The sequence below is a fragment of the Bidens hawaiensis genome, unplaced genomic scaffold (assembly GCF_021521415.1).
Source record: "Bidens hawaiensis isolate Kalapana, Puna unplaced genomic scaffold, B.hawaiensis_p1.1 tig00029871_1, whole genome shotgun sequence".
NCBI classification, from domain to species: domain Eukaryota; kingdom Viridiplantae; phylum Streptophyta; class Magnoliopsida; order Asterales; family Asteraceae; genus Bidens; species Bidens hawaiensis.
The window spans coordinates 134,639-160,941 of record NW_027494953.1 but is presented as its reverse complement, the minus strand read 5'-3'; the positions used below and the strand labels follow the sequence as shown (position 1 = coordinate 160,941).

General features: G+C 35.7%; 4 protein-coding genes and 1 pseudogene across 5 annotated transcripts; 3 read left to right on the top strand and 2 right to left on the bottom strand.

Annotated features, from left to right (window-relative positions):
• Positions 1–97: 97 nt before the first annotated feature.
• On the top strand, positions 98–1,691 carry LOC143579567 (F-box protein CPR1-like). Its single transcript, XM_077062826.1, has one exon. The coding sequence runs from the start codon at positions 288–290 to the stop codon at positions 1,539–1,541; it is 1,254 nt and encodes a 417-aa protein (XP_076918941.1). The 5' UTR covers positions 98–287; the 3' UTR covers positions 1,542–1,691.
• A 6,350-nt stretch (positions 1,692–8,041) lies between these two features.
• LOC143579570 (LOB domain-containing protein 3-like) lies at positions 8,042–8,737 on the bottom strand. The gene has a single exon (XM_077062828.1). It carries the CDS (start codon positions 8,735–8,737, stop codon positions 8,042–8,044), a length of 696 nt encoding a protein of 231 aa, XP_076918943.1.
• Positions 8,738–19,459: 10,722 nt separating this feature from the next.
• On the top strand, positions 19,460–21,382 carry LOC143579569 (glucosidase 2 subunit beta-like; annotated as a pseudogene). The gene is made up of 5 exons (XR_013143489.1): positions 19,460–19,610; positions 19,683–19,796; positions 20,748–20,842; positions 20,929–21,111; positions 21,226–21,382. The product of XR_013143489.1 is annotated as a glucosidase 2 subunit beta-like (transcript).
• A 505-nt stretch (positions 21,383–21,887) lies between these two features.
• On the bottom strand, positions 21,888–22,403 carry LOC143579563 (RING-H2 finger protein ATL57-like). The gene has a single exon (XM_077062822.1). The coding sequence runs from the start codon at positions 22,401–22,403 to the stop codon at positions 21,888–21,890; it is 516 nt and encodes a 171-aa protein (XP_076918937.1).
• Positions 22,404–24,531: 2,128 nt separating this feature from the next.
• LOC143579568 (pentatricopeptide repeat-containing protein At1g06270-like) lies at positions 24,532–25,367 on the top strand. Its single transcript, XM_077062827.1, has one exon. The coding sequence runs from the start codon at positions 24,672–24,674 to the stop codon at positions 25,230–25,232; it is 561 nt and encodes a 186-aa protein (XP_076918942.1). The 5' UTR covers positions 24,532–24,671; the 3' UTR covers positions 25,233–25,367.
• Positions 25,368–26,303: the final 936 nt, after the last annotated feature.

Below are 26,303 nucleotides of genomic sequence, written 5' to 3'. Positions count from 1 at the left end.
AGTAAACATAGACATAGTGGTGGTATACATTTAGGACAACCAAAATATTCCAAACCAGTCCACTTCCAACTCCCCAATCTACACGGCTGACTGGTTCAACACTACAACATATGTCCTACACTTATAGAAGTCATCGCCATATATGGCCAGAAACATAGTAACTATGCAGGCCCACTAGTTCTTCGATCACATCCATATATTATTTTCTTGTTATAACATTGGCCGTTTCACAAAACCACAATTCACAGTCTCCAAATCCCTTGAATTCTTGCTGAAAACCGGTAAAAATGGCGGAAAAAGCATGCAAAAAGATGAGTTTATTGAAGCTAGCTGAAGAAAGAGCATTAATGAAGAAGAAACTTGATGAACAAAAGCAAAAACAACAATTGGATTCGGTTCCTTACCTTCCAAAAGACTGTGTTTCAAATATCTTAATTCGATTACCGATCGAATCACTTCAACGATCAAGGTTTGTTTGCAAGCCATGGTATAGCATCATCAAGAGTCCCACGTTTATTCGCGACAATCTTCATCGAGCCGAGAAGGTTATGATCTTCTTGGCCCCGGTCAAACCCCTGATTCGTAGAAGGTATGATCATCTAGAGTTTGTTGAAAACCCTAATACGTTTTCGGTGGAATCGAAGGTTTTTGAGTTGAAATCGGTTCATATGCTTCTTCAACCGTTAATCGAGTCACCGTTTAAGTATGTTATCAAATACATGGTTTTCGAAGATGGGAAGATCGCAATAGGTGATTATAACGCGACGTGTTTGGGGAAGATTAGGGCAAGTTGTGACGGGCTAATCGTGGTGGATAACAAGCTCGAAAAAGGTGAATTGGTGATCATGAATCCGGTCACTCGCGAGGTGAATTTGCTTCCTTTAGGCACTATATACCCTCCACACGACGAGTCATTTGGGCTCGTGCGTTGTGGTTCAGGAGGGTATAAACTAGTTCACTTGTTTCGGGACGAGTTTCATTATATCGGATGTGAGGTTTTAGATATTGGTGAAAAGTCATGGCGGGTTATCGATGGGCCATCTTTCGGGCTCGTGAAATGGTTCGGGTATAGCCCGGTTTTCGCGATTGGCGCGTTACATTGGGTTCCTGAAGTTGACCATAGTGAATATATAGTCACAATGACTATAGATGATGAGAAGTTTCACAAGATCATGCTTCCTAAAGCTAGTAGATTTAATGATCGAATAATGGAAGCATATGAGTGTCTTTGTTTTGTGACACATGAAGATATTAATGAAATAAGCATATGGGTCATGGGAAGCGTGTCAGACACGTGGACAAAGAAATATACCATTGCGATCGGGTGTATAAGAGACTTGGTCCCTCTTTACTTTTCGAGGTTCAAATATGAGATATATTTCATGGACAAAGATGGTTCGGTTTTCGGTTTTGATTTTGAAGGCGCGCATATGAAAAAGTTCACGACAATGAAAGGATGTTTCATGTTACCCGGAGCCGAGTATATGGTTCATGTCAATAGCCTTGTTTCGTGGCAGATTAAGGAGAATGACCACGAATGATCGCGTTGCTATATATCCATAGATCAATTGTTTCATATGTGTTGGTTATGTAGAGTTTATGTAAATGAAGTACTGATAAGTTGAATAATTGACTCGTATTGAATTGTGGGAATGTAAGAAACATATGAATAACTTTCAAATAATCATCAATGACGTTTGTTTTAACGGCAACTTGTTAGAATCTATTTTGTTTTCTTTTTTATAAACTTCCGGAATACATTATACATATGTAACGGTTTATGAATCATAATTGTTAAACAGTCAAGAACATGACCCGAGAACTTGTATCGTAAAAATAATAAACATATGTTGTATCTATAAGCAACTAGAAACTTAAGCAAAAATAACACACAGCCATCACCACTTTGGTGGGATGGTAAAGGCTTTGGCCTTTTGGTGAGAGGTCCAGGGTTCGATTCCTGGCATTGGCGGTATAATGTAAATAGTAGGAGGAAAGCTTGAATGTTCAAAAAAAAAAAAAAAAAAAAAAAAAACATAAGAAAATTTAAACTTCTAATTCTTAAATAACAAAAGATAGCATAAATAATAGTTTTAGATCAACTATCAAGTAATTAATTTGTTCTCTCAACTTTAGATCTCCTTCATAACAAGTCTTTTTAAAAAAATCATCATTAGAAACGGGAAAAACAACAAGGAAAAAGAGTTAGAAACAAGAGTGTTCAAAGAGTTGGAACCCACCATGAAGTTATTGGAATGAAGTCGTCGTCGTCTTTGTTGACCGGGTATAGTTATTAACTTATTACCATAGCAATCAAATATATTCAATTGATTTTATCTAATATATTAGCTAAAAAGATTCAGGGAGTATTTGTAAATTTTGTACTAGTCCATTAAGAGGTATGACCTATTATGAGTTACTTATGAATTGACTAGCATGTTTTTAAAACTTACGACTAATAGGTTTAATGAATCATTAAGAGAGTTTGAAGAGAACAAAACAACAATTTAGTGATAGTCACTTAATGAAATCATTAAGAATGTTGTTGAGCGTACCCCCCCCCCCCCCCAACACACACACACAAACTCCGTACCATTTTTACTGAATGTACACCCCTCTGAATTTATTAAATCAATTACTATTAGCTCTTAACATTATTTATGTACATGTTAGCCTCTACAACAATTTCAATTAATAGTCTCCGCTATATATATCGAATTTAAAATAATTATGCAATTATTATTAATTTATTTTATTAGTATTAATATTGTATATATTTTTTTTATTTTCATAGTATCAATATGTGTGTAAATTGTTTTATAAATATAATAATACATGGACACTGATAATAATTAATATTATTATTGTGATTAAGGAAAATAAACACAAAAAGAAAAAAAAACTTTTGTAGTCTTTAATTTAATATTTTAAAGTGAAACATGAAATGCAAAAAAAAAAAAGTTAAAAGGGAATAATATTTCAAATAAAAATCTTAAAAGAAATAAAATAAAATAAAATTTAATTTAATATTTTAAAGGGAGGCCATAAAATACAATAAAATGTTACAGAGGAGTAATATGAAAAAAAAAAAAAAAAAAAAAATTCTTAACGAAAATGACAGTTAAGGGTTGGGGGTAAGACAAATAGACGAGTAGGGTACGTTTAACACTCCATTGAGAGAAGGAATGGGCTATGGAATGCGATGAACGAAGGAATGGAATGGAGGGGTAATGTAATGATTCATTACCATTCCATTGACATGTTTGGTTACCATGTGAGAATGTAATAAATTATTAGTTTTTTTTTACTTTTTGATAAGCTAGAAAAAATCGGAATAAAATAAAAATGGTAGTGAGTGGCATCGTGGCGGTGGGATGATGGTGGTGGGCAGCGGTGGCGATGGGCGGGAGGCGGGAAAGATTGTTGGTAGTGGTAGGTGGTGGTGATAGTGGGTGGTGGTGGCAGCGACGGTGGTAAGCAACGGGTGGCGAGTGGTGATGGTCGGTTGGTGGTGGTGGTATTGGGTTGGATTCTTTAAAATGTTGTAACTAAATTTTCAAAACAAGTGTTTTTTCTTCATATTTTTGAATATCCGTTTCATTATCCAAATGGATATTCGAAGTTTCAGATTTATATTTGGATTGCGAAATCCATTATTCGAAAGGTACGGATATCTGACTTTGAACACCCCTAGCGATTAGGGTGTTGGTTAGCGAATGTCATCACGCTCTGATACCATTTAAAAAGTTGTGATTTTCTTTATATATATGATAATAATCAATTATATAGGTTTTTATAATAAGAAAATTGGATTTAATTAATCTCAGCTATTGCTTATTGGCGGACATTAGTCCCAACTAATGAATCATTCAGTGACAGTGCCACCTTTTACAAATGTATCCTAACGATCCCCGACTAACAAAATCCTAATTTTGTTAGTATGTTGATGACGTGGCATGCCGATTTGTCAAAATCCTTCTTATGTGTCAAAATCGTGGTAGCCACCATGCCAGTCACCACCACCCACCACCATCATCACCACCATCCCAAAACTCCACCCACCCTAGCGGATATGTGGTGGCAATGAAAGAGGCTGATGGCCGAGTATTATGTACATATATTAGCATGTTAATTGTATTGTTTTAATTGTTTATTGCATGAACTTTGGTACTTCATACGTGTTTATCTTGTTACATGTCACATGTGATTAATGAAGCTAATTTGGACCTACACCAGCACATGATGAAGACCCGGGATGACCATCATGCAAAACGAGGCAGAAAATAAGTTAGCCGATGTGGAATCCCGTCGCGCTACGTGACGGGGATAATATTGGTCCATCGCGATAAGCGATGGACTTGAAAACTTAAATTGATGACTTTTGGTCCATCATGCTACGCGATGGATCCTGGAGAAGACCAGCGCGATACGCCATGGGTTGGAAAATCGGGAAAATTAGGGTTTTCATATAATATCATTTTGACGACCCTAAAACAATTATCTTGTTCCAGAACAGTTCCGGGAGTCAAGAGGAAATTTTCTACCATTCCAATCATCGAGAGATCATCCCTAATGAGATCATCCCTAATGTCTTTCTTCATTAGAATTGAAGACCTATCGATGATGGTGTACGAGTAGTCTTCTCGATTCATACCCGATATGTAAAGTATTGTATTTTTACAGTTTTTTCATGTTTTAAGAACGAACTAATAGTAATTGATAATTATCGATCTATGAACATTGATGTTTGGTATTATTGTGCACTCAGTTGGTTTAGCTTTATTTCAATCCGAACGATTAGTTTGTCGGTTGTTGTGATACATGCTTCATAGGGTTATATTGATTAGTTTGAAGCATACAATTGCCCTTAGTTGAGTCACGCTGGTAAGAAACCTTTGATTACCAATGTCACGTGTTAGCGATTGTTGATGCCTAAGGTTTGACTAGTTGATTAACGATATTCGATTATTAATAATTAACTTGTTACAAGACATGAGATTTTTGTTTGTTACATGCTTCAACTCCGGGTGTGATTTGGACTAGTTAATTGTTTGAAACTTGATTAATTGCTTGCTTAATATAAAACTTAAATCATTACTAGTGTGATCAACACTCTTATTTTCTTCATTTCTAATGTTAGGAATTCATTACATGTGTCACTGGCCACATACCCCTCGTGGTTTGACACCCTTCTTGCCCTAACTAGTTTAAGGTGATTAGAATCCCTTATTATTATTATTATTATTATTATTATTATTATTATTGTTTTTTACTAGATCATGACAGTCTAGCAGCAACGGCTTAAAGAGTGCTCAAAATTACTTGCATTGAGAAGCGTGGGCTTTCAGCGGTATCTACGTCAACGTTGGTTGTATTCCATCAAAAGTAATTGTTTCCATTGACATTTTTTATGATTCAATGATCTATTCATTACGTTGTTAGATTTGTTAATTTTATTTGATAGTGAAAGATGTCGATGCATGTTTTAGCTATTTAAATCACATATATCACAATGGTGTCGACAAACAACGATGACGGTGTTGACTTCCATGGTGGTGGTGGTTAGGGGTGGCGACGGTGGCGGGGTGATAGTGGTCGATACCATTGTGGTGTGGAATGGTGGTTGCTCTGTATTTGACACATAAGGAGGATTTTGGCGTGCGGTGATGCCACACCATCAACATGTTAACTGAGTTAGTTAGTCGATGATCATTGAAGAAAATGTTAAAAAGTGAGACTGTCATTAAATAACTTGTTAGTTAAAACTTGAATCTATTACCAACTAATATGCAATAGTTAGGATTATTTAAATTTAGTTTTCCAAATAACAATGAAACTTGAAGAGAAAGAAATTTAGAACAGGAAACCTCAAATTAGGAAAAAATATGATAAATATTTTAATTCCAATACCTATTGATATCATTAGTTATTGTTTGATTATAAATTTATAATTATTTAAGGCTTAATAAAATTTAACAAACTTTTAAGTAATTTACAAATTAATATTTCTTAGGCTGAAAAAAGGAATAAGATGTTTAAAGACCGACACAATATTACATCTGTATACTCGAAACAAAAGAACTAGGAAATAAATGAGAAAAGAAAAAGGTAATCAATAAGCCAAGCGTTCCAAGCTGCCATGAAGTAACTGGAGTTATTGTCGGACGTAGTGGTTTGCTAACCTGCGTATAAACAAACAGTTAGTAACCGTTAAAACTGCTTAACTTATTTGCAAATTTGTGTTGAAACTTGAAATAACTAGGTGGTAAAGAAAATATAAAAAAATCGTGACTATTTTAAGAACCTTAAGACTCATCCGTGATATATGGTGTACGTGTGATTATTGATAAGAGTATAATGAAGATAGTTAAAAAAACCCAATCAGACCTTAGAGGTGTTAGGAGTGGTTAGGTAATCAAAGGTATCGTTACGTCTGTCATATGAGAAAGATGGTTTTCATTAACAAACCTTTCAAAAGTGTGTAATGGTGTTGTAAGAATAACGCCCTCCACATGCATACCTGAAATGTTTAACCGGCGCTAAAAACTGATGTGGAGGGGATAACGCCCATAAAACTCGGTCTTATAATTACGATAAATAAACGCTTTACCTCCAAAAAGAGAAATACAATTATCATAGGTTTGTTTTTTGTTTATTTTGTTTAAAGATTTTTTCAATGGAACCGAATGTCAAACTCAGTTCAAATCAACCAAACCTTAAAAACCTCTTTTTTATTATTATTTTTACTATTATTTGTTATTAGATTTAAGTTAGACTAGCTAGATAAGATTGAGTTAAAATTGTAATTGAGTATTTTTACTATTAGATGTACCCAGAAGACGAAACATGTCCGATCTGCCATAAGGCTTGCCTGGATAAATTCGGAGAGCATGCGGTTCATTATAAGGAGATGCCTGGGTTCAAATACCGACATGATTGGGTGCGAGACGTTCTTTGGGACATCTTAAGGCGAGCTGGGATATCAGCTAAAAAGGAAGCCCCCGTAAACTTCCTTACAGACCCCACGGAAGGGAGATCCACTCTACGACCGGCAGATTTGCTCGTCTTTGGTTGGGCCGGGGGGAAAACACGCTTGTGTTGACCTCACAGGGGGTATCTCCTTTAGCTGGTTTGAGGGATAATGGGTTTGTAGCTGGGCAAACAATGAAAAGGGCTTAAACGAAGAAGGTGGAGAAACATGCTAAAGCCTGCGAAGAGAACCAACATGTTTTTGTCCCTCTGGCTTTTGATACCTTTGGCTCCTTGGCACCGGATGCTATCTGTTTCCTAACCAGGGTCCAACGGGTTGTGCATAGCAATGTGTCGACTCCAAAGGGGCAGAGGTATGTCTTTAGCAGGTTATGGTTTGCAATTCAGAAAGAGGTGACGGCGCAGCTTGTTGCCCGCCTACCTGCTATGTTGATGGAGCATGGGGTTGTTTGCTGAAGCGTGTAAAGAAACTTGGAACCTTGATCCATGTCATTTTGAGGAATGTCATAAACAATGTTACACTAGAAGAGGAGTTTATTCTGGCGTTTGCCTCGATGGAACCACTTGTTTATGTCTTTGGTTTTGTTGAGACCAATGGATTTTTAATAAATAGATATAGTTGTTATCGTCTTTAAAAAAAAATTGAGTATTTGAGTTGAATAATAAAACTGTCAACCAAACCAAACAAACTTTATTTTTACCATTATTTGTTATTAAATTGGTTGGACGAGCTACATAACATATGTTAAAGTTGTAATTAGTCATTGAATGATAAAACATGTATAACCATTATTTGAACCATTATAGCTTTGCTATTGGTGGACTCCACTAGGTATGATTGATTGATTGAACCATTATTTGAACTGTTGTTAAATTTTTGGAACCAAAAACTCAATTTCGTTTCAGCTTAAAATTAGTATGTAATTCGGTTCAGTTTTAAACTGATTTTATTATTCAGTTCCGTTTAACAAGTTTGAGAGAGAATAATAAAGAACCCTAGTTAAAACCCTAATCTTTAATCTTTATATAGGTCAAGCAAGTAAATACCTTGCTAGTAAAACGGACTGAATTCACTCATCATATGTTGAGGTGGATGAATCAAAGAACCTTGCTGCTCTCTTTCTTGCTTTAGCTTCTCAGCATTTTGCAAAGATCCATAGTTAAACATACGCGAGTTATCGATACCCCCACCAACAATCCCAGTACTATGAATATAATCCAACATGGAACCATTGTTGATCCCATTGTTGTCACCATTCCATGATCCAATCAAACGTTGCTGCGCGGATTTATTACCGTACAAAACAGTACCTTGGGTAATAGGAACTTGTCTAATATGATGATGATGAATATTAGCTTGTTGGTATTGTGTTTTATAAGCCCCAAGTTCTTCAGAAACCCTTTGGAACTCACCTAATGGTCCCAACACCGGATCTTTAAGCCGACAGTTCGCTTCCCAGATAAGCGAGTCGACCGCCTTTTTAGCGTCTTCTCGACACAAATCCTTAACCAGTTTTGTCACATTGCTAACACCAAACACCTTATGCACCGCTTGAAAATCTTGGGTTTTGTCGGCAGGCAAGAACGGTGCAAGAACGCATTTTTCGGTGCACTTCTTGCGTTGGTGGCGGCATGAAGCACACGCTGGGACTCCGGTGGTGGGTGCAGGTGATGGGAAGGGTGTAGGTGCATGATCAAGAACCCTAATGGTTGGGTTGGTGGTTGGACCATTGTGGTTCTTATGCATCTTGTGATGGTACTATATAAAACAAGAACCGGATGAATAATCAAGAAGCAAGAAAAGCTTTGAATGAAAGAATTTTAATTGATTGATTTAGGGTAAAAAATTACAAATATGATTGTTTACATCTATATATAAACAAGATCATGAACCCATATGTGTTTCATAAAAGTAAACATGATACCTTACATAATTGTTACACAATTATTTATGTAAACAATGAAAAGGGTATTTATTGAATATAATAAAAAGCTTGAAAAAGAGAAGTAGACATACCAAGAGATAGCATGTAAAGATCGAGAATAACTTGTTTCATAAAAGGGTTTTTGGGTTTTTATGGGTATTTGTAGGTCTTTCACATGAAGACGAATGTTGTGTTGATTATTTATTTAGTTAGTTAAAGGATAACTTTATTTTTCCTAAGTTTTTGAAAAATTTGAATACCATATTTTGATATGTGCATTTTTATCTAAAATTTGATAAAGACTTTATAACAAACTATGATTTATCTAATATTCAGTTTGTGATATCATTTAGTAACAGAATTTATATATAATACTTCAAATAAAAAGATATAAAAGTAAAAAATACGATTTAAATGAAATGATTAAATACTGTCCCGTTGAACATATGTTCTACCAAAATTCAACTTAACCCCCCTATGTTTTAGCAAATGCAATCTAGGCCGAAATATATACTCGTATGGTAAACATATGTTTTTACAATAAATGAATCCATGTTAAAATTCATATAATATACGGAAAAACTTTTTAATATTAGTTTGTTTAATTAAGAGCTATAATATCATTTGTTTAAAGGTTGAGCGTAAACTAGTCAAATTGGCTCGTGAGCTATTTGGGATCAAGTCATATAAAGTATAAAACGAGCTAGAGAATAAATTGGAACTTCTTTACTAAACGAGCTAGATAACATGCTTATACGTGAGTGTTACCAAAGTTTAAGTGTAAGTGTATTATTATTGCAACAATGTACGTCTATAAAGAAACACGGATCTAAACCTTAATAGGTTAGGCCGATGGTTCACAGGATACGGGTCGGGTAACTAATAACACGATAATACAAGCTTTATCTCAACAAGTCCGATGACGGAAACCTGCAAAACAAACCACCGTGAGCTTGTTATGGGAAGGACAAGAGGGGGTCTTTCCGTAACCACTCTCCGGCATTAGAATAAATATCGTTCTAGAGAGAAAGTTACTTAAGTAATTTGGTGTGATTAGTGAAGAGTGAATGAATACCTTGTAGTGATTTGTAGCCAAAGGGTGAGGGAATATTATTGGTACAACTGTCATTTCAAGAAGATGCTTTTTATAACAACCTGGACATGTGTCCGCATGTGATAGGATGAGATAGCTGGCCATGTGCACAGTTATAACAACCTGATCAGCTGTCCTTCTCTATTGGCTGCTACATCACGTGTTTTTCTCAAGGAAAGATCTTCGCATAAATTTTCTAGAAGGAAGTCAGTTACAACTGATTCTTTGACGTCACTTTCTGGTCATCAATATTGCGCATGAAGGGGATACTTTACGGATGACTTCTGAGGACGTCCTGATCAACCCGCAGATAGTCTCTGAGTTGTTCTTTATTTTTCCTCTGACTCAAGTAATGCGAGTTATAGAAATGTTCTGAGGAAGTCCTGGATGACCCGTAGATGATATTTCATGGGTATTTTGGAATTTTCACACCCCCCCCCCCCAAGTCCACTGTTTCTTCCGCATGAAGTTTTATGCGGGTGAAATTTTGGACTTAGGATATTTTATGGGGATTTTGAATTTTTCGCGTGCCTTGAGGAGATATTTTTGTCTTTTGGAAAGATAAGTACGGGTAGTGGATGTGACAGCTCTGTAGTCGTCGTATGTTGATGCGACGTTTATGTCGGCTGTCACTATACCTGATTGTATTCCTTCTTCGCTTTATCGTTTTTCCCGTGTGACGTGGCGATACCTGATTGGGCCAACGGTTTCTCTTTTTTCTGGAATTTTCTCATCGCATTAACTGCGATGGGTATAAATAAAGCGCCTGCCTCTCATTAGAAAATTTTTATCAGTCATTATCCTTTTCCTTCTCTTCATCTTCCTTTATGATATTCAGTATTGACCGCCTATCTTTCATCATAGCTCGTTGCTTTCCATTCACATCTGAGGTAATGGCTGCAGAGAAGAAAAGTAGTCCGTCTATTGATAAAATCGTCGTTAGTTGGAAAGAAAGAGATTTCCAAGATATCGTAAATGTGTACGGTTTGGCTCCTTAATGGGAGCCGGAGTTTTCAGCTCCAGGGTCCACCGCCAACAAACCGCCAAAAGGCAAGATGGCCTTGTTTGATGAAGACTTCACCACTGGAAATCATCGATTTCCAATAACAAAGTTTCTCGGTAACATATTGACGGGTCACGGTATCCATCTATCACAAATGCACCCATTTGGGTTGATGAGAATCCGTTATTTTGGGTTCTGTTGTCATGCCAATAACCTGGTACCTACCGTTGATAAATGTGTCATGTTTTATAAAATGTCAAGTCGTGGGGGCTGGTTCAACTGTTCAACAACCGGAAAAGGGGTTATCGGAACAGAACCCCTCGTAGTGCGTAAAGTGGCTGACAAAGTTTTTTTGGATTCGTGAAGACGTTGTCCCCATCAAAACGGTTTACCGCCCTCCCAACGAGAAGCTGTCTGATGTATTATTCGTGGCATACTCTAATCTTCCATGGTTTGTTACTATGACCCGTACTCCCACCTCAATGCGTGCTATAACCGAGGGCGCCCTACTGCGTGCAGGTATGAGTCGTCTTTGGTTGTTTCCTGACGAGGAACCTTACTACCACAAACCTGATGAGAGTAAGTCTATTTCCTTTTCCTGAAAACTTTTTTGCGTTATGATAGTGAGTTTTTGCTTATTGAATGTAGGTCAGGGATCAATTTTATGCACGTTGATGGACAGTGTTCAAGGTTTGATGGCACGACGCCCTCGTGACCCCACATCCTTACCGTTTCTTGACCGCACTCGTGATAACTTTCTATTTTCCACTTCTCTTCGCCCAGAACTTGTGGTATCTGAGGCTATGTTTGCGAAAGGTGAGGGAGTTTTAAATCCTTGCCCTTTTATCAGCGCTTACTTCTAGCGGGGTGATCATCCTTCTGACTTCTAGTTAAGAATCATCACCCTGTGAGGAAGAATCATATGTTGATACTACTGACGTTGAGAGTGTCATGCGTACTGTTGTAGGTTTAATCCGAAAAATAAATCCTTCATCAAGCAAGACTGCAAGTGACGCTAAAAACACTGTTGAAGCCAATGTGAGCGATGAAGAACAACTCGCAACCGACCAAGAATTCATTGATGTTGACGCGCCTAAACTTATTGCGAAAGGTAAAACCCGAGTGTCGAAGCCTCCTGTTCCCAAGAAACCCAAGAAAATGCGTCTTGGGGACCGCATAAATCTTGCTGCCTTTACTCAAGTTACTCAAGGTAATGTATCGTATGATGATGCGCTCTTATTATGTTCTTTGTATATGTAATCACACTAATTATATTTATAGATTCCACCAAGAATCCCTTCAAGGATAATGTGATTGAAGGAAACGTGTCTCCTCCAAAATCACCGCCAAGGTCGCCACCGAAATCCCCATTGAGATCTCCTTTGAAATATCCGTTGACGTCACCATTGAAATCTCCATCATCCGCAGATGTGGCCAAAGCAATTGCATCAGAAGGTAGAAAATCGAAAGACGATCCTCCAATCCATTCTTCAGACGCTGAACAAAATCAACAAGTTAATTCCCCGTCGGCCTCTCCTCACCATCTCAAAGACGTCGGAGGGCAACAAGTTCTTTCCACTGGACCACAAGCATCTTCTTCCCATTTTCAAGAAGGCATGGGACCCACCGGATATTACGGGCAACCAAACCCGCATGATGGCCCGTTGATTTATCATCCTCACTGGTCTTTGCGTCAAGGGTCGTTGTTTACTGATAACGGCGTATGTCATGAATTTCTGCAACAAGGGATCCCACCTGCTGAAAGGCTTCGCCAGCGCGGACGCCCCTACTACGAACTGGAAAACTCCTATTCTTACAATATGGCTAACGCGGTCTCTACTGGACAAGAGATTTACCGAGACTGGTTAGCTATGAGTGATGCGTGGGAAGATCTAGAGAATGCTGTTGATGTAGCCAAGAATGAAGCTTACAACTACCTCATAGCCGCCAATACTGCTAAATGGAAACTGAAAGATAGTGAAAAGGATTTGGTTGCGGAGAAAGCAAGACAAGATGCTGCTGCTAAAGGTTGCGAGAAGGCATGTAAACTTCAAAATGCTATCTTAGAAGCCTCTCGAGAACAGACCCGTACTAAAAAGAAAGAACTTGCTCAAGCTGAGGAAGCCAAGGCTGCCTTGGAAAACAAGTTGATAGTCAAAATGACCTTCTCTCCTCATACACGGAAGAGATTAAATCTTTAAGAGCTGAGGTTGCTAAAAAGGATAAACGCATACTGAGCTTACTGAAGAAAACAAGCAGCAATCCATAGTGAATGCGGAGCAGAAACTGGTAGCTGATCGAGCTCTTGGAGACAGAAATTGGCTGATGATAGAGGGCGTTCTGCTGGTAAGTTTCCTTTTTGTAATTGCATGTGTTAAAACCGTCTGTTTAAACTGCTCTTCACTTCCATTGTCTATAGGTCATTGAGTATATTCGAGATGGGGCTGAGCTTGGAGATTTTGTAGTGGAGCTACTTGTTGCGTCATCCCAAGCCGGTCGTCAAGCTGGATTTCAAGAAAGCTTAAAGTTTGCCGAAGAAAAGTGCCCAATTGAAGAATTTGAGTTGCATGGACAAGATATCGTTGGCATTTACACTGCTAAGACGAAATCCCTTGACAATATTTCCTTCCTTATCAAAGATGCGATTGAAGAACTCGCCCCCCAAAATGATGGAATTGAGAAACTTAAGGCTTATTTTGCCATTGGCTAGGATAATGAAGAAAGTGAAGATCCAATCAATCTTGACATGGATGACATTGAACAAGATCCTTCATCCCCGTAATTTCTTGTTCATGTATTTGAATTTCCGTGTTAGAACAAATGTTTTGTAATCCTCCTTTGACTATGTATGAAGTATTTTTCCTATCACTTTGTTATATTACTTTGCAAATAATATAAGTGTCATTGTAAGATCTTTGTAGATGTCAATAAGGGATTACTTAAACCATGTCATGACGCATGGGTCATTTTTGGTATGTAAGCTAGGTATAAGTTTAATGACACGCAGGTCACTTCTGGCACGCAGGCCAGGAATAAGTTTATTGACACGCGGGTCACTTTTGGCACGCAGGCCACGAATGATTTTATTGACACGCGGGTCACTTTTGATACGCATGCCATGAATGATTTTATTGACACGCTGGTCACTTCTGGCACGCGGGCCTGGAATAAGTTTATTGACATGCGAGTCACTTCTAGCACGCAAGCCAGGGTTAAGTTTAGTGACACGCATGTCACTTCTGGCACGCGGGCCAGGTATAAGAACAGTTTGTACACAAGACATATTGCGAGTAAGTGACTACTTTAGAAAGAAAAGGCACGCAGGCCAATTTACAATAGTGTAATCCGCACATTACTTTTTAATTGTTAATGGCATGCATGCCAGAAAATGAAAACACGAATAAAAAATGTATCTGCTTGCATATAACATTTTTTCAACTGGGCAATATTCCACGCTCTCGGGATCTCAGTCCCATTCAATTTCCCTAACTTGTACGCGCCTTTAGATAAGACTTCTTTAACTCTGTATGGCCCTTCCCAAGTTGGAGCAAGTTTTCCCAAGGGTTCTTGTCCTGATGCCTCGTTATTGCGGAAGACAAAAGTCTCCCGCATAAAACTTACAAATTTGAACCCTTGAATCATAATACTTCTGAAGCTGACGTTTATAATTATGTTCTCGAATAAGTGCCAACTCGCGTCGTTCTTCAAGAAGATTGAGATTTAGACGGAGTTTTTCTTTGTTGTTAATGACGGATAACGTTCTTGCGGATGGTAATCCAATCTCCGCTGGATCATGGCCTCAGTACCGTATGTTAAACTGAACGGTGTCTCTGAGTTATTTGTCTTATTTTGAGTACGGGAAACCAAAGCACATGAGGCAACTCATCAACCCATTCTGTTCGTTAAGTTCCCAATCTTGACTTAATCCCATCCTTGATGGTTCGGTTGGCTTTCTCTACTTGGCCATTAGCCTGCGGATGAGCCATTGATGTGAATACTTGGCTAATTTGGAGTTCTTTCAACCACGCTTGTAGTCCTATGTCCACAAACTAAGGTCTCATTATCACTGACCAGTGTTTACGGAAGGCAAAATCAACAGATAATGAACTCCCACAAAAACTTCTTCATACTCGCTGCAGTGATGACCTGCAATGACTTCTAAGATAACAATATATATTAGAATTATTCACAATACATCTAATGAACAACATTTGTTGTCCTTGTCTATGATCACGTTGGTCATATACAATTCAAATCTTTTCTTGAAAACACAAGCATAATTAATATTATTAATCAGAAATCGGAATTAGATCGATTAACAATATATCTTTATATAAAAATAAAACACCAAAAACACAAATACACATACTATTATCCATGTTTATAATCTTGTTGGTCTTCTTTAATTTAAATTTTTTTGGAAATTCTTCTTATAAAATCTTAAATATATATATATAAACGAAAGCTCTCTAAATTCTTTCAAGCCACCAGATTGCTTTATTTTTAAATGAAGACTTCTCATGCATTTGACCCGAATTCATGGGTATGGGTCTCACCAAACCCAGATAGCCTTTAAACGGGTTATAACATCTCATTATATTAAAAAAATATCTTATCAAATATTTGAAATTCTATAAAATAGGGATATACTAAAAATTAATATCCATCTTTTCAATAAAGATATTATTTATAATTAAGAAAAAATTTAATAGTAAGATAAATAAATAAGCGGGTCATGGGTCTCACCAAACTTAGATAACTTTTAAACTATCCATCTTTTTAATAAAGATATTATTTATAATTAAGAAAAAAAATTATAGTAAAATACATAAATAAGCGGGTCATGTGTTGAAACCCATATAACTTTTAAACCGGTATAACATCTAATTTATTTATGAAACTCTTTTTTCATCAAATCTTATTATTAACTTCCTTACAATAAATAAAATCAAAATTCAAAAAACAATTATAAATATTATAAATGAATAATGTAAAACAACATATGAGGATGTAAATAAATTACCATACATATTGCGTGCAAAAAAAAAGGAAAAGGTAAAGAAAAGAAAAACTATAAAACTAAGAATTTTAATCTTAAATATATATAAACAAAGCCTTTAACAGTTCTCTTGTTGCTTCTTACATTCTCTCAAGCCACCAGATTGCATTATTTGTAAATGAATACCTCTCATGTATTTGACCTGAATTCATGGGTATGAGTCTCACCAAACCCAGATAACCTTAAACGAGTTATAACATCTCATTATATTAAAATTTAGTCTCACCATATATTTGATATGAAAATCCTATAAAATAGAGATATACTAAAAATTAATATTCATTTTTTTAAGAAAAAAATAATATTTGTATTAAGAAACAATTTTGTAGTAAAAAGAAAAAATAAGCTAGTCATGGGTCTCACAAACCCATAGCTTTTAAACGAGTTGTAGCATCTCATTTATTTATGAAACTCTTTTATCTTCAAACCCTAAGTAAATTATTAATTTCCTTACAATATATAAAATTAAAATCTAAAAAAATATAAATATTATAAACGAAAAGGAACAAAACTGCCGTAATACGGGATAAAAACTAGTGTTTATATGTATTGTAAAAAAACTTATAAAGTATTAGATGGATCCATCAATCATATAACTTTATTAATCTATCTATCTATCATATATATAAACGAAACCTTTAAAAACTGTTTGGTTGCTTTCTACATTCTCTCTAGCCAACAGATTGCATTATTTGTAAATTGAGGTTTCTCATGCATTTGACCTGAATTCACAAGTAAGGGTCTAACCAAACCCAGATAGTCCTTAAACGGGTTATAACACATCTCATTAAATTAAATTTTATCTCACCAAATATTTGATATGGAAATCCTATAAAATATGGATATAGTAAAGGTTAATATCTCATTTAAAAAAAAGATATTGTATTATTTATAATTATGAAACAATTTTATAGTAAAAAAATAAGCTGGTCATGGGTCTCCCCAAACCTATATAGCTTTTAAACCTGATTATAACATCTCATTTATTTGTGAAATCTTTTCATCATTAAAGGTTTAAATATATTATTAACTTCGTTACAATAAATAAAATTAAAATTCAAAAAATATATATAAATATTAGAAACGAATAATATAAAACAACCCCGTAACACGGGGATAGAAGAATCTATACTATATAATAAATAAAACTTTTCTTATGCCACATGTCACCCTCTTATGCATTCTTATTTTTTTTTCTCGCTTCTCTCTCCTATTAACTATACATTAATTAAACATACTTTTTAAAGTTCTTTTTAAATATTTTTTGTTTAATGATTTCTCTAATTGCTTTTACAAAACATATGTTATATTTTCAAAAACGTTAGGTTTATTTATAAAACACTTTTATAAACCAAACATTTTCATTATTCAACGGTTTCATTGTTAAAAACACGTGGATCTTTAATTGAACTTGACCCGCCTTGTTTTCACCTGTAACCGTAACATCTTTCTTTCTATCCATATTTTGTCGATCAAAACCTTATCGATTCTTCTTTACTGTACATTCTTCAACTAATCGAACGTTTTCTTCTATTGATGGTTGGTTTGTATTTTTTCGATTGTACCGTTTATGTTCTCATAATACCATTTTACTTTAGTTGCTATCATATTTTTAGTGTATTCTAATGTTGTATCGAAAGAAGTATATATTTAGAGATTTATGATTTATTTTTAAGTTTGTGAATAGTAGTTATAATTTAACTTCGTACGTAATGTATTACTCAACTTTATTTATCAAAAGTTATCACTTACAAAATTAAAGTTGTCTAACCCGTGTAAGACATGGGTACATAATCTAGTAATTGAATATATAGTGCTAAAAGTTAAGTGCAAAGAAAATAATCAGTTATCTAACCTAATATAATGAATCCTTAAAAATATCGTATTAATTTACACCCAAACCCTTATTTTAGCATGGCCGATTACGAGAATTCACGTGCTTCGGCCTAAAAATGTAAACAATTTTTTTAAACGACGATTAAAGTTATGACAATAAACATAACAATTAGCAAATATAGGTATTAGAATGAGTTTATGCCAAACTGAATAAGCTAATGGCTAACCGAAGATTTGTGAAGCTCTCTTAACACTCTTGATAGCAATTTGGTGAATCAACTCTTCGTGGTTTATGATATATAATATACCATTTTCGATAGTCATCATCGCCAACATGCTAAATCTTTATTGGGGCATTGTGGATTGTAAATAAGATTTCAATAACTGCGATTTCGAAAAATTCATTTATGCAGATGCTACCGTGACTGCTGGTGTTTGAAGTCGACGTTGTTCTTATCCTACCTATTCATTTCATTTTTAATTTAACTTTTATTGATTAATAAAAAAATAATGTTATTTTTCAAATATTAATGGGCCTATAAGTTTCTAGGTAATTTAAAAAAATGGGTCTAAAAAGCGTGTGGGTATTATAAAAAACAGAGGAATTATAAGCATTCGGGTATTATATACATAACATTGGGAATTTTAAAAAACATTGTGCTCCAAAAAAACTTATCGGCCGCCCTTGCATATTAAATGACTCCAATATCCGCCAATTTTTTAGACAAAGAGGTGATAAGACTACTATTGTTGTGGTGAGGCTTTAAATGTTTAATTAAATCGTCACGTCAGTTTACGTAGGTGGCGGTGTTTTAGCTAACACACACATTTAACACTGCGTTGTGGTTTAAAGTCTCATTACCACGTTAATGCCCCACAATTTCCTTGGTAAGGCATTGACACTCTGTTGTGGTTTAAATTCTCATTACCACGTTAAAGCCCCACCATTTTCTTGGCAAAACATTAAAACTGTGTTGTGGTTTAAAGTCCTATCACCATTTTAAAGCCCCATCATTTCATTGTTAAAACATTTGGGCACATTATTTCCTTGTTAATGCTTTGACGCGGTGTTAAAGCTCTTTTATCATTTTGTTGCCCAAGTTAAAGTCTCACAAGTAACTTAAAAATTAAAAAAATATATATATCATAATAACTCAAAAGAGTTGGGGTTTTCTATTTTAAATGAACTGATTAAAATGATAAACGTTAACAATTAAATATATTTTATTAATAAAATAACTCGAGCTCATGGTTTTACACAGTTAAACTTTCTTTTGTCCAAAGAAAAAAAGAACTCTAGCTTAAAAGTTATATTTGAAGTTACAAACTCTTTTAACCGTCGTGAAACTGCACCTCTTTGATGCACGAAAAACCGAATAAAATCTGTAAACCCTTGCTTCTCTCAAGTTCAAACCCGGATTAAAACCCTGTTACATTAATATCGAAAGTGACCAACACGTTGTAAGTGTGAAAACAACTGAAGCAGATTCTTCGTTTAAAGCCACCATCACACCATTTCCATTTTCAAACACCTACACAAACACAAACACACACCCGTTGACCGAGCCGTTGACTCCAATGCTCTAATGGACACAACGAATCTTCTACTTGTCTTCAATGCCTTCATCTTCTTCTTCTTGTTCACTATCAATTTATTACCTTTAACCAATTCATCAAACGTACCCATCGGAATCCACTCTCTAGGTCCTCTACCTGTTCTTTTTCACAAATTTTTAAATAAATTTGAGGCTAATTTGATCGTTTTTTGTGTTGCAGATGAGAAGTACTTTGCTTCTGAGGTGATTAATTGCAAAGACGGATCGAATACGTTCACTAGAGATCGAATTCACGATGAGTTTTGTGATTGTGTTGATGGTACTGATGAACCTGGTACTTATCATTATTATTATTATTATTAAACCCTAATTTATCAAAATTTTATAGAAATGATTAAATTTGACATTAATTACAACTTTTTAGGTCATTATGATTTGAGTTTTATAGATTCAGAGAATATTTTTTTAATTAAGTGAACCTTAATTAAATATAATGCCTAGGCTTGTAAACGAACAAGGGGTTGTTCATGTTTGTCCATTAAGCTTTTATTGGACGCAGTGGCGAAGATTGGACGAGAACGCCCGGACTCAAAACGTATAAAAGTTTTCATAAACCAGGTGGCGGGCTCAAAATTTTCGGACGAAAACTAGTAAATTTACATAATTTTTTTTTGAACTAAAACGCATAATTTACACTACTGAGCAAAAAATAAAAAATTAGGGAGGGCCGCAATAAAAGTTTCCCCCTTGATTGGACGAGCGAACGGAAGTTCTTGTTCGTGTTCGTTTATTATAAGGAAATGAAGTTGTTCGTGAACGTTTCACGCACACAAACAATGTTTTATTTCATTTGGCTAATCGAGAATGGTCAGTGTCAATGGTTTAGTGTCAATGGTTTGGTCTAGCTACCAAGTTTGTGTTGGTGTTTTTTTCAACATTCATATTCATATGCTAAGTTTACATATAAATTAATCACATAATACTCATACATATTTTTTGTATTATAGTTATTAGTTAATAATATTTTTTAAATCTATACATTATAAGATTAGAAAAGTTAAAAACCTTTAACGAACAAAGATAAACAAACAAACATTAACGAACATAAACGAACACAACTGAATGGACATGACCTCTGTTTGTGTTTGTTCATTTAGTTAATCGAACATAAACAAACTTCCCGCCAAGCATTTGGTTTGTTTACAGCTCCTAACAATGCCCAGACATATTTGCTTCTAGAATACAAATTGACATATGCTTAAATTTTTGTTCCTCTCATTTGCAGGAACAAATGCTTGTCCTACTGCAAAGTTTATTGCAGAAACGCAGGAAGTTCACCTCGGTTTCTATTCTCGTCTCGTGTGAATGATCAAATTTGTGGTATTCTTCATGAACTAGCCATGATATTAATAACATGAAATTGAACATATTCATTGATACTTATTTATAATCTTTTTTTTTACTAGATTGTTGTGATGGGAGTGATGAGTATGATGGTGGTATCAACTGTCCTAATACATGTGTTATGGGCGGGCATACCGAAATCAAGACAGTAAATTATGGTTCCCGAGTCAATAAATTTGGTTCTCGTGGCACCAAACAAAAACGGGTTGGTTTTAGCGGGGACGACACCTTCCAAAAACTCCAAGGTAACACATGACATCATATTGATATTGAAGTCGAACTAATTGTTTATTTGACTTTTAAAAGTCAAATGCTACACGTTTTCGTTTCTAGTACTGATATTAGTTACATTATTGCAGGTTTGAAGGCTTTGATAGTCATACAAGTGATTATTATCGCCTTTTTAGTCTTTCTTTGTCAGTGTCATTGGCGGGCTAATTCGAGGAGGAGAAATCCTCGTTAATGAACACGTTATTTGATGATTAAGTTAGTTTAAGAAAAATATTTAGTTGAAAATCTGCGACTGGTGATTTCGTAATTCAATTACTATTTTTGTATATGTATAATTGATTAGTTGTAGTGTAAAGAGGGGCTGAAAGCCCATTGTGCTGGATATGCATAAGCTAATGTTTTCTTTTGAATTTCTTTATATTTTTCAGAACATAGAAAAGGAGACATTATCACATATACATTTGTATTTATCTTGGTGGTAAATATGTGATTTTAGAGCATTAATATTTAAAAACTGAAATAAAATTTTAAATCAAAACGGGTTGTGTTCGTATCAACCTGTGAAAACATGTATTGTGTTTAGGTTCATGTGGCTGACACATTTTTCGTATCCTAGCCGTCTTGAATTTTAATCTAGTGTTGATTTAAACCGTCTACTTGTTAACGCAATCCATTTAACAACCCTTGTTATCATAATCAAATTTGTTCAAACATGTATAAAATGATAATCTTGAGACTGATAATATGTACAGATATAAAGAAACCTTCACAACTAAACCACTGAACCGGCTTACTCGACGGGCCTTGATGTTAAGATCGACAACAGAACATGATCATGAGCCCGAGGAGTCGCACAAGCCCGACAAAGAGGACAACTATCATGCGAAAAAAGCCACATATCAATACACGAAACATGAAAAACATGTGCACATTCAGGCATGATCCTAACATCCTCATTTTCTTCAAACTCACCCAAACAAACCGCACACGTCCCTTCTTTAAGCTCTTTCGTATACTTATGAACCGGCAACATGGTCGACAAACCAATGGACCCCATCCCGTTTGAGCTCGAGCCACCAATATCAATAGCTGGGAGGTATAACCTGAAGTTGGGGTCACGGCTAACCCGGATCCTTGGACTTCGGTGCATATTTGGTGGTCTAGCTGGCTCGGCGTGGGTTTGAGCAGCACGTTTAAGGCAGTTAACCACTATGCAATGAATAAAGCCCACGAAAACAACGCCAGAAAGGACCCCAAGAGCCCCGACTAAGAGCGGGTCGACAGTGTTGGTATTCGAGTCGCCCATAGCGAAGAGATATCGAGAGTTTAATGAGGTAACTTAATGGTTTTTAGTACTGAAATATGTATATATGGTGAGGTTTTGCTAATGTGGATGGACAAGGTGTATTTGAAAGACTTTGATCTCAAATTTGGAGGCAAATAAATGTGTTATGTATGTATTTTTATTGGTCAAGACAAAATAATAGCTATGAAAACGAGTCGCTGTTCTTTTCGCTGCGGCACCTTTGATTTGTATTTGATTTTTTGTTTTTAAGAGGATAATGATTTTGACCAAACTATATTTTCTGAAAAGAGGCCCAATTTGAAAAATGATTGGAGCCAATCCATTTACAACTGATCCGGGTCCAAAGTCCTACAACCCGTGAAGGCCCACAACTAAATCGATTTTCGATGGGAATTGGTTTATGGGTTGAGTTGTTCGACATAAACACGACTCGTAGGTTTATTTGGATAAAAACATCAATGCTAAACCACACACTCTTAAAAGCGTGCAACCAGAATACAACACGTTTAAGTTGTTTATCTAAAAGCGTCAAAAGTTGATGGCCTATTGGATAATAATCAAGTTATGAACTTGTTAACCGATAATAACCATTGACAAGTCATGTAAATACCTAAATATCCTAGATAAGTAGAATGTCTTATCCACAAGAGATATTGAAGTATTCCACAAATTGCTTGATTATAAAACAAAATGTAAAAAAGTTAGATTTGAAATTGAATTAAACTAAAGATAAAACTAATTCGCAATGAGCAAATATCACACGAAAATTAAAAGAGAGCGGTTAAGAAAATGAGAATAAGCTATCACTTTAGCATCTAGTTAGCGGGTTAGGAAAATAGATTAAACGGGTCCGAAACGGGTTAACCTGTTTGAAGGCAACAACAATCTGAAGTCCTGTGACCTTCGTTGCGTTTCAAAGAAGGTAATAATATGTTGGTTTTAATTATATTATTCATATTAGAAATCTGAATACCATGGACTGTTGTTCTAAACATCCGACCCAAATCACCAATAATTTTGACCTAATCTGTGAGCGATGGCGGTGATCACAAATCTATCGTATTAATATGTTTTTGTTTTACAGTGAAAGTTTTTGTTTTATTGTTTCTTAAATCAACTCATTCGAATTGACTTTTTTTGAGCAAAAACTGTAGATTGGATTCTTAAATATTTTTCCATAATTTTGATAATTTAATCGTGCTCGAGCTTAGCTAACTCTTTAGAATTCTAATGACTTACGCTCTTGAGTAGATTTTCAAGCTCAAACTCGTCTCGTTTGCTATTATTTATTAATCTATATACATTTTTAATTATTTATATATATATATTGAGAAAAACATTAAACGCGGCTCGAGTTTGTGTTGTGCCTTATATGAGCCAAAGCTCGGCTCGAGCTCAGTTGTGCAGTGTGAAATTAATACATACAAGTCCAAAAGAGGTAAAGACTTAAAATAGTTAAATACACAACGCTCGACAAGCCTAAACGTGCTTCCCAAACATGTCTTGAACTTGGGATCGATAAATAAACGAGTTTGGCTGGGTAGAAAAGGTTTGCCTGGTTTTGAACTTTTTTATCGATCCGATCTCAGGTAGCTCGCGAGCGGCTCAACTTGTTTTAACCCCTATATTAAGCTCAATATCACCAAATTTTCAAAACATTTGTCATTTGATGTTTCCAAATGAGTTACCTTTTCTCATTTAGTTTTGCAGCAACCAGATTTTAAATACAAACACGATGAGATAATCGTTTGGTGTTCATTTTGAAGCTTGATTATATGATCTATATCTGCAGGCTATACTAGTCAGGCAATGTCAAAGCTATGTAAACCAATCCGTTCGTTCTCCTGCGCTTTTACTCGTTTGTCATCCTCCGTACACACAACCTCATCCCAACATTTGCTTGAACAATCAATCAAATCCGCCATTGAATCCAAAACTTACAACCGAATTGCAGACATTCTTAACACCTCAAAACAAACGTCTCATGCCTCCAACCCCTTCACATTCCTCTCAAACTCTAACCAACAACAAACAACCGAAACCATCGACAGCATTCTACAAAGCTTCATCCCCATAAGACCTCGCAACCACCCTCAACGCGCATACACCTATCTTCTTTCGTTCACACTCCAAAGCCCAAATCCTCTACCAATATCCCTAGCTATCTTACAACGCACCCTCCGGTCAGGCTGCACACCCGTCCCTCAAACTCACCTTCTTCTCTCAAGTGTTTGGCTTCATCAAAGAAAGCTATCTGACGTTGCTGACATGTTGTTGCAAATGCATTCAATCGGTTACATACCCGACACCGGTGTATGCAACTATCTTATTTCATCTTTATGCAAAGTTGATGAATATGATGAAGCGATTCACGTCTTGCGGTCCATGAAAGGTGCAGGGTGCGTGCCTGATTTGGACAGTTTCGGTCTGGTAATTGGTTTACTTTGTCAGCTTAGAAAGACTAGAAAGATTGAGGAGTTAATGAAGGAGATGGTGGTTAAGTTTAGATTATCGCCTAGGAAAGAAATAGTGGTTAAAGTTTTGAAGTCGATGCGGGCTAGTAAAGACGTGCATAAAGCGGTTGAAATGGTCGTTTTTCTTGAGGAAATGGATGTGCAAATTGGGTTTGAGAGTTACGAGTTGGTTGTTGAGGCGTGTTTGGAATCTGGTTTGTTTGTTTTGGCGGGTAAGGTTGTTGTGAGGATGACGAACCGAGGGTTTATACCGTATGTGAAGGTGAGGCAGAAAGTGTTTGATGGGTTGGTTGCTGTTGGTGAAATTGAGTTTGCTTATGTTCTGAAAAAGAAGTTTGCAGAACTGAACGCTTAGCGTTTTAACATATCTTTTCGGCTGCTCTCTTGGTCTTAAGTCGTTAATTCTGGGGTTGACACGTGAAAAACCATCAGAGTTGAACTGAAATAGAATGGCAGATGGAATGAAACCGACGCGGGTTGCTTGGTGACTGCAGTTTGCAGTTGTATTTCATCTTTGGCAGGTACTTTTTTAAATTCATTTTCGGGTACAATTTTATCTCGATCTAACGGGTTGGGTTATGGTTGACCCGTTCAACTTGTTTGATTTCTTTTAAATGTGATATTATGTCATGACTTGAAACGGTTTGTATTCTATGCCCAAATTTAAAATTTAGAAGAGAGTATGGCATCAACATATTATAATTAGAGTATTTATATGCAAATATTAAGAATTTTAAAAAATTGGGTTAAATTGGTTGTGTTCGGGTCAACTCATGATAAATGGTGTCATGTTCGTGTTCACATGTTTGACACGGTTATCGGGTTCATGCCTTGTTCGACCTGCAACCCATGAACATGACCCACTTATCACATTTAGTCACATAGCATTGGAATTTACTGGATGCAATCTTTACCCATTTAGGTAAGTTAGTCTGTATGTGTTTTTACCCCTCAAACGGGCCAGTTGGGTAAAAAAAAAAATTTTAAAAAAAGGAAAGAAAACGGGCCAAGTTGGTTAAACAGATGGACTGTATTTCAAAATGCATCAAATCTAATCATTTTTTTAAAACAAAGATAATGATTGTAATAATTCGGTTTTTGCTATCATATTTGACACATTAACAATTTACTAAAACAAACAAAAAGATCAAAAAGTGTTTGAGGTCAACCCGACTTGGATCTCGACACACTTGCGAGTTTTAGTTTTCATCACTGGAGTATGATTTGTTGTCTGGTTGTTTGGCAGAAACACTTCCCTTATGAAGCGTTAATCGAATATCTTAAGTCTGAGTTTGCGATGTAGTGTTAGTCTAAATCATGTCTTGTGTATTACAGGTGTTGACTCAGAAATCAGAATTTATGTTATGTTACTTCTGTAAAGTTGGAAGTCCAAAACCTATATTATGCTAGGATTGACAATTTGTGT